General features: G+C 38.4%; 1 protein-coding gene across 1 annotated transcript; it reads right to left on the bottom strand.

Annotated features, from left to right (window-relative positions):
* Positions 1–2353: 2353 nt before the first annotated feature.
* Positions 2354–2488, bottom strand: LOC110568103 (thymosin beta-4-like). Its single transcript, XM_064380309.1, has one exon. The coding sequence runs from the start codon at positions 2486–2488 to the stop codon at positions 2354–2356; it is 135 nt and encodes a 44-aa protein (XP_064236379.1).
* Between the last annotated feature and the right edge of the window lie 6847 nt (positions 2489–9335).

The following is a 9335-nucleotide window of genomic DNA, read 5'->3' on the forward strand; positions in this document are numbered from 1 at the left end:
GTGAACTCATATCAACTAACTAACTAGAATGCATACAGGTGAATTTCTTCACCTGGATATTGTCAGCTGATACTCGGTATTCATTGCCTCTTCATTTTAGTGCACCTTCCAGTGTGGCAGAAATCGGAAAGCTTTACAACAAACAAACTGTATTTTGACACTTTCCTGCAGGTAAGGTTCTGGATGCATATTAAGCCCTGCCATGAGACGCTTCATTTGAAACTGTAAGGTAGAAATGAGGTGGAAGCATTTTTCTCTTGCTCTTTTGACTGTTTTCCGATGTCAGATATGGCCATAGGATGGAGTTCCTCACACTCCCCCAGAAGTGGTCCAGTGTGCAGTCTCTCCAGATTTGTAGGTGGTAAGGGGCATTTGCTGTGGTGCCAGTGAAGCCCATATACCAGCTACTTGATCTTGGATCTTATCTGCACTAGCATCATCTTGGACTGTGATCTTTGGACTCAGTAATTCCAGTGGCAATCTCTTGATATTCCAACTCCCTGGTTGGGACAGTTGTAATAGCTTCTCTGGTGAGTCAGTTCTGCAGTGTTCTGGGAATAATTCCTGGAAACCTAGCATACAGCCTAGTTCTGCCAAGTTTATAAACATCCAATTCCCTGTATTAAATCCCATTCTGCATTAAATCCCTAGGGTGGTATCTGCTTCTTACAATTGAACCCTACCTGATACAGGCTTGTATCAGTGATTATGAGGCTTCTAATTTTACTTCTCAATTATAGGCAATGGCCCTGCTTAGCCATAGTAGATGGCCTCAGCTCCCTTGTTGGTAGACCAGGAAGAGAAAGTCTTGGTATTCAGCATAATGGATTTCCACAAAAAAAGTGTTTAGCTGAGCCTCAGGTACTGGAACTAACAGATGAAAGAGACAATATCATGTTTTGAGTAAACAGAACTTCAGGCTTAAATTCTGTATCCCATGTTCTGTTTGTGGCTGTGTCCCTTACCAGCAAAATGACCTTCATGAAATCCCTTACTATTTCTGGGACTGAGTCTCCTTGATTTAAAATAAAGTGTTCCAGGCTGGGCATAGTAGACCACATCTGTAATCCCAGTGCTTTGAAACGGTGAAACAAATGGATCGCTGGAGGTCAGGAATTTGAAGCTACAGTGAGCTATGACCACGCCACTGCACTCCAGCCTGGGAAACAGAGCAAGACTCTGTCTCTAAAAAATAAAGTAAAATAAAATAAGGGACTTCAGATGACTTTTAAGGTCTATTTTAGCTCCAAGATTCTATGGTCCTATGAAATCGTTATTACAAACCTAAGCATGTGTCATGGTTCACTAAACACTAAAACCCTTGCAAATGACAGGTTTGTTCCTCTTCCTCCTTGCTCTGCTAGTCAGTCTTAAGGCATTAAGGTTTCTTCTATTCTGTCTGCTTGCTTTTGTTCCATCTTCCGTTAATAGTAAATTGACATAAAATTGCAGTTCCGGAGAAGTAGCGGTGTTGCTATGGAAACAGCCTTGATTCATTGATGTAAACATTAAGCTGTTGATGCCCATCCCTGAGGTGCTGGCAAAAAGAAAAAAAAAACACAAAATAAATGTTATAGTAAGAATGACATTTTGTTTTCAGAGAAGGTGGCCTACACTCTGAAGCTTGCTCTGAAGGTATATGCAGCACATTCTTACCAGGATTCGGATCTGCCCTAGGTCTAATGATGCTCCCTGCCTCACAGTGTCTGATGTGATGCAGTGAGAATGAAATGTGGTATTAGTCTGGCCCCCCTGCACTTGTGTTACAAGGAAATCCCAGAACTCACTGTGATTAACGTAAAACAAAAGTACTTCCCCTTTAGGCTGATTAGTTGTGGCTCAAAATTGTCCCCTTTAGGGGCTTAATGAAATTTTCTTTTTTCCCTTCAAACTGAATATCTCATTTACTTTCAGAAAGAAGATTTACTATTTTAGGACCTTTGTTTTTTCTTTATGGGGAGTGTTTAAAACTGTTTTTTAAACAAAAATTGTTTATTCCAATAATTAAAATAATTTTAAACACACACACAAAAATAGCACTCTGACTAAACAGCATTTCGTAGCTAGCAGGATACCTTAGGTCAGCTTGGTTTCACTCTAGATTTCGTTGTCATCCCACCCAACTTCTTCCTTCACCAACATGCAAGTTCCTTCTCTCACAGCCAGACAGGCAGAGGGGAGAGGCAGGTGCAGCCCTCATCATCAGTGGTTCTCAATTCCTTGATGTGAACCAAGAAGCACAGGCATTACACTTGATCTAGCCTCTTTGCATTTTACAAAGTTAAACAGCAAAACAAAGTAAAATATGAAGGCAATACCTATGGAATGCATACTGCGCATTGGCGTGCATGCCTCATTGTGATTTGCCTGCTTGCTTCTGTTCTGTGGTTTCTTTGGAAGGCAGCAGGTTTTTCTCTTGTGTTTCTGTATTCCTCACTTTCAACTTACTGCATTTCTTGATCTCAGCCATGGCAGGTTTGTCAGGCATGGAGGAAGTGGAGTGAAACACAAGAGTAAATGGAATCTTGGCCTTTTCTATTTCCTTTCCCTCTCTCCCTTCCTTCCTTCCTTCCCTCTCCTTCCCTCGCTCCCACTCTTCTTCCTTCCTTCCTCTTGTCTTTTGTTCATTTGTTCATTCCTTAGCTTTATTGCAGTATAATATATATACAATAAAATCCACTCACTTTAAGAGTATTGTTTGATGAATTTGGTTGATTTATGCAGTCATTTAACCTCCACCAACATTGAGGTACAGAAGGGTTCCATCATCCTAAAAAGAACCCTTTTGTCTCTTTCCAATAGATCCCCTTCACCCTCAGCCTCAGTCCCAGATAGCCACAAATCTGATTTCTGTCACTATGGTTTTACCTTTAGTAGAATTTCATGTAAATGGAATCATACAGTATGTGATCTTCGTGTTTCACTTCTTTCACTTAAAATTAATTTCTTTGATAGTCATCCATATTGCTGTATAAATGATTTCATTCTTTTTTCTTGTTATATAATATTCTGTAATATGGATACACCACAATTTGTTTATTCACTTAACAGTTGATAGAAATTTGGGTTGTTGGCAGTTTCTGGCTATTGTAAATAATGCTGCTACATACAAGTCTTTGTATGGACATGTGTGGTTGTTTCTCTTGAGTAACTACCTTGAAGTTGAATTGTTGGGTTGTATGGTAAGTGCATAAAGTTTCTTAACTAAAAATCTGCCATACTGTTTCCAAAGTGGCTGTACCAATTTGCATTCCCACCTGCAATGTATGAGGGTTCCAGCTGCTTCACATCCTTGCCAACACTGGGTATGTTCTCCCAACTTCTGTACTAATTTCTTGGTGGACTAGCACCAATTTGTAAACCATACTTTAGGCAGGACTACTCCAACCCATTCATAAAAATATGGCCAAAGTCCTAAATGTCATCTAATAAAGAACTAGGCATTCTGGCTATTGCTGACCAGAACAACAGGTTCTAATGCAATACTCCCGCTGAATCAAGAAAATGAATATGACACAAGTGTAGCTCTGTAGCTATTTTACGGATTCTACTTTAATCAACACTGGGGTATACTTTTTGTTTCAGAAGCACTATGAGTTTTCTTTCTTAAATAATAGAAAAGAAATGTAATATCTATTTCTAAAAAATGAATACAAATCTAGTTCTGACAGACCTTGTGGCATTGAAAGCATGTCCATTGGCATAGTTTCTGGCCTCTTTAGCAGTGCCTGGATTGAGCTTGGCTGAGCTTGTCTATAATGGGTAAACACACAGACAGGCTCAGGAGCAGAGGCAGTGACACATGTATTGGATAAGGTGGATGAAGTCAAGGACATGCATCTTGAGCTAGAGTAGGAAAAAAAGACCAAGTTGAACACTAATTAGGAGCCATGGAGAATGGAACATATTGCCAGAGGGAATAGCTGTGGCAACTTTTCTAACTCAGGTAAGTTTCTCAAAATTTGGTGATAGGAAGGAAGAAAAACAATTGATCTGAGATGTCAGCATAGCCTGTTAGCTTTTCAATTTTCTGCCCCTGTAGAGGCAAACATGAGTCACTGCACAGCCAGATGAATAAAGTGCCACACAATTATGTGTGTAGATTAAATTCTGGATGCAACAGCTCCAAGGACAGGCTGACTCAGTTGCTTATTTGTGACTAAAGAGCACATTCGAATAGAATATGCAGAAATCCACAAAACACACATCTCTAATCACTTATAGAGGGTAGGTCAGAACTGACTGGGGTTATTTTGCTAAATGGTACAGAATAAATTCTATTAAAAGATGAATTCTACCGGGTGCGGTGGCTCACACCTGTAATCCTAACACTTTGGGAGGCCGAGGCGGGCAGATCATTTGAGGTCAGGAGTTTGAGACCAGCCTGGCAAACATGGTGAAACCATGTCTCTACTAAAAATAGAAAAATTAGCCCAGCATGGTGGCAGACACCTGTAATCCCAGCTACTTGGGAGGCTCAGGCAGGAGAATTGCTTGAACCTGGGAGGCAGAGGTTGCAGTGAGCCAAGATCGCACCACTACACTCTAGCCTGGGTGACAAAGTGAGACTCTGTTTCAAAAAAAGATTAATTCACTATGGAGAAATTGCACTATACTCAGAATAAAAGTAGCCATAAAGTGTGGGAGATCCTGTTGGGATAACACTGCCACCTTGCTAGTGGGTTATTTTTAGCAACATATGCTGGACTGGGATACAGTTATTGGAGACACATAAAGAATTAGACCTGTGTTAGAACAGGACACACATTTTTTCACACACAAAAAATGTTTTTGGAAAGTTTATATTGAAGAGTTATTTTGGGTAAGAGAGGGTTATAAAAAGTAAAGTATTATCATTTAGAATTTTGAAACTCTTCTCTTTTGGTATAATTAGTTTTAAGTACATTTATAGTGGCTACAAGAACGAAAATGTACTTGTCTTTTTTGAGAGGTTGAGGTGGGTGGATCAGTTGAGGTCAGGAGCCTGGCCAACATGGTGAAACCCCGTCTCTACTAAAAATACAAAAATTAGCCAGGTGTGGTGGCACGTGTTTGTAGTCCCAGCTACTTGGAAAGGGCATGGCTGAGGCAGGAGAATCACTCGAACCTGGGAGGCAGAGGTTGCAGTGAGCCGAGATTGCACCATTGCACTTCAGCCTGGGGCAACAGAGGGAGACACTGTCTCAAAAAAAAAAAAAGAGTACTTACCTTTAAGGCATAAAATACAAGTTAAAAATATCCAAGTTTATGACTAGGGAAGCAAAGCACTGTTGGATGCTTTATATAATTTATATACATTAAAATTTATTGCATACTCATTGCATCAGCAAGTATGAGGTCTTCTCTAAAGGGCTGATGTAAATGTAGTACATCATTTAAGTATGAAAATAATCAGTGAACATCTGGGTTAAGGGGACCGGGCTGCTAGGCAGAGAGATGCCTGACTCACCTCCCTGCTTCTCAACATGCAGGCTTTCCAAAACGATTCATGAAAGCTTTTCATAGAATCAGCTGCCAATTGCAACTGCCCAGGCAGGAAACACATTAGTCAACTATCTGTCACACACGAGGAGAAGTTTTATTAACCTGTGTCAAAGGGGATCCACATATCCTAAGACCCCAGAGATTTGGAGCCTTCGTTGCTGAGCAACTGTCTTACCTCTCCATTGCACAGAAACAGCTCTAGGAGGTAGCCCTGGTCATTTCACCCCAAATCAATACCTGCCTCTCTGCTTCTGCTCGAGGGCTGCAATGGACTGCAATGCACTTGGAGGAAGACAGGGTTGATTAGGAGCTCACTGCACCCAGGAACAGGAACCTAATACAGGTGCAAAACCAGGAAAGGTGTGGGGACTAATTGTCACCAGAGGTTTCAGTTTTTCTAGATGCTTTTTCTAACAGGCAATGAACTACAAACTGCTTCAAAGTATTCTAGAAAAAACACTCTACCTGGCCCAACAACTAGGTAGCAGACCTTAGGAGATGTAATAATTTAGTATCTTAATAGGTGGTTAACCATTTGGGAGAAAAATAATTTAGATCATGCATCAACATAAATTCCAAATGAACTAAAGAATTAGATGTAAATGATTAAGTTATAAAATAAGGAAGAATAAGTAGCTGCCTGAGTTTGGGTTGAGGTAAGGATTTTTCAGGCATACAAATCAATAAAATATTACAAAAGATAAATTGGTAATAGATTTGGCTACATAAAACATTACATCTGTATATGTGTTTTAAAACTATAACCAACAGAAAAAAGATATAAAAATGAGTAAATATTTACAAAATTATTACAGAAGTGAGTTCTTGGCCTTATAGAAAGATTCCTTCCTCTCAATTTAAATTAAAATTAACAAAGCCTATGAAAACATAATTCATAAATTTAATATTTTATGAAAATAGCAAATAACATTAAGATGTCCACCCTCCCTAGGAACTAAACAAATCTAAATGAAAATAAGACTGTTTCTTTTTAATTGTCAAAGAGCAATGATTTTTTTTAGAACAATAATACACAAACATAAATAGGTAAAGAGCCTCTAAATATTAGGTAATTTGGCCATATTTGTCTAAATTTATTTTATTTTGGTAAATTTTTATCTATATCCTATGAACAAGTCAAACATTCAGTAGTTTATATATAAAAATATTCATCTATTAATTTATCGAAAGTTTGAAATGACTCAAATGCCCAACAGAAAAGAAATCATATATAAGAACACATATGAAATACAAGTTTTAACTATTTTTAATTTTTAATTTTGTAAAATGTTAATAGTTATTTGAAATTATAATTAGTGTTGTGAGCAATATTCAGAGTGCACTTTGTGGAGCGTCATAAATACTTTATTTCAAAATGAAAAGAGTTCCTTATAGTTTTGACAATAAAATTAGAATGTAAAAGTAAAATTTAAAAAGTAACACAGAAAGCTCAAAGGAAAAAGTAAAAATTAATCAAAACATCATCTCTAAGTGATGAAAGATGTTAAATTAATAGCCTTTTGTATAGTTTTCTGTGCATACATGTAGATATATACTCTCATGCACAAATTTACAGAGTATTATTTTTATGAGCTACAGCATACTCATCCTGAATTTAACTAATTTCCTTTCCTTCAAGGTATTTATTTATATCTTTTAAAGTGAAAATTATATACCCTCATCATCATTTGTAATGATTGCACAGTATTCTATTGTATATTTGCTCCAAAATTCAGTTAACTAGTTTTCCACTGATGGATACATTTAATAAGTAAACAGGACCAGGGAGATGCAGCTGGACAGAAAGCTCAGCTTTTATGAGAGAATTAGAGTTCCCCTGCTAGTCTCTTTTCTAAAGCTGCAAATATGGTGACAACCTTGTTTGTAGCTAATAAGCTCTAAGCACCCAAGGACCAGGCACGCAAGCATGTTCCATACCACCTGTGCAAGAAGTTGTCTGACCCGTCAACTGTAAGCTCCTGGCAACCCTTTAAGAAACAGGATTCAAGTTGCAAGCATGAGGGGAGTCTTGTTCCTTTGGGAAGCTGAGTTTTTGTGGTTCCAGTCCACCCATGCCAGGCAACCTGAGCACATAGTCATTGACTGAATAATCCTGCCCTTCTCTCTCCCCAGGAACGTTGTCCTGAAGACTCAGAGGAAGATCACACCTCTGATAAAAACCTGCTTTTGGAAAAATTTAAAATGTTAGTTACTGAAAGGTCACTTCGGAGGCTAGAGGCTGAGCTTGTCTTGTTTCTTTCTTTTCCATCTGGAGTTACCTTGCAACAAACTCATTGGTCTATTCTATGGGCTTGGCTCAGCCTGGCTTGCAAATTACTTCCTGCAAAATCCTACTTTGCACATTCGCAGCTTATCCTTAACCCTACTTCCCCATTACACTTCTGCTATTACAATCCTAATTCTTCCTAGTCCCAGCCCACAATACCTAACTAGGGAGAACATGGCATAATGCAGAAACACACAAAGCAAAGCACATGGACATTTTCCAAAATATTTTTCTTATGGCATCCACACATAACTTCACATCCTTCAAAAAATAAATTTGCAACATGTTTTTAAGAGATTGGTATTGTTATAAAGCATTTAAATAACAGTAGAATCACTTTAAAACTAACACCAAGTATGAGATCCAATTGTCAGAGGTGTTTGAACCACTCCTCTTGAATAAGGGCTGGGTAAAATGAGGCTGAGACCTACTGGACTGTATTCCCAGATGGTTAAGACATTCTGCGTCACAGGATAAGATAGGAGTTCGGCACAACATATAGGCCATAAAGACCTTGCTGATAAAACAGTGTGCAGTAAAGAAGCTGGCTAAAAGACACCAAAACCAAGATGGTGACAAGAGTGACCTCTGATCATCCATACTGCTCCACTCCCACCAGCACCATGACAGTTTACAAATGCCATGGCAACTTCAAGAAGTTACCCTGTATGGTCTAAAAAGGGGAGGCATGAATAATCCACCCCTTGTTTAACAAATGATCAAGAAATAACCATAAAAATGGGCAACCAGCAACCCTTGGGGCTGCTCTGTCTATGGAGTAGCCATTCTTTTACTTTCCTCATAAACTTGCTTTCACTTTACTCTGTGGACTTGCCCTGAATTCTTTCTTGCGTGAGATCTAAAAACCCTCTCTTGGAGTCTGGATTGAGACACCTTTCCAGTAACACAACTACACCCTGCTTTAAAAATTGTAATGGCTTCTCAAGGCCAACAGTGTAAGGGACTAAGCTCTTATCCTATGTGGTATAAAACTTTATAATTTGACCCAGGGACCTCTCTTCTCTTATTTTCCACCATCCCTTACCGTGTTTGCTGTAGAAAACTGTTACTGTAACTAACTTGTCATCATTTCCCTCAAATGGCTGATGGTATTTTATCACTCTGTGACTCAGCTCAGATTTTTGCTTTTTCCTAGAACAGGGCTTCTCAATCCTGCTGGCTCATTAGAATCACCTGGTGACATTTTTAAAATGTTTACTTGTTTATATTTCACATTTTTTAAATTTTGAAATGATTTTAGATTTACAAAAGAGTCGTAAAGACAGCACATAGAGATCCTGTCTATTCTTCATTAGCTTCTGCTAATGTTAACATTTTACCTGACTGTGGTACATTTATCAAAACTAAGAACTCAACATTGACACTTTAATAACTAAACTACAGACTTCCTTTGGATTTCACCAGTTTTTCCACCAATGTCCTTTGTTCAAAGATCCAAATGAGGAAATCATATTTGTATTTACTTGACATGTCTGCTTAGACTTTTCCAATCTGTGAAAAATTCTTTTTCCTTGTTTTTCAAGATCTTGGCACTTTGAAAGAG

This window comes from Aotus nancymaae, unplaced genomic scaffold, assembly GCF_030222135.1.
Source record: "Aotus nancymaae isolate 86718 unplaced genomic scaffold, 86718_ANA_hifiasm-v0.15.2.pri h1tg000025l, whole genome shotgun sequence".
Lineage (NCBI taxonomy): Eukaryota > Metazoa > Chordata > Mammalia > Primates > Aotidae > Aotus > Aotus nancymaae.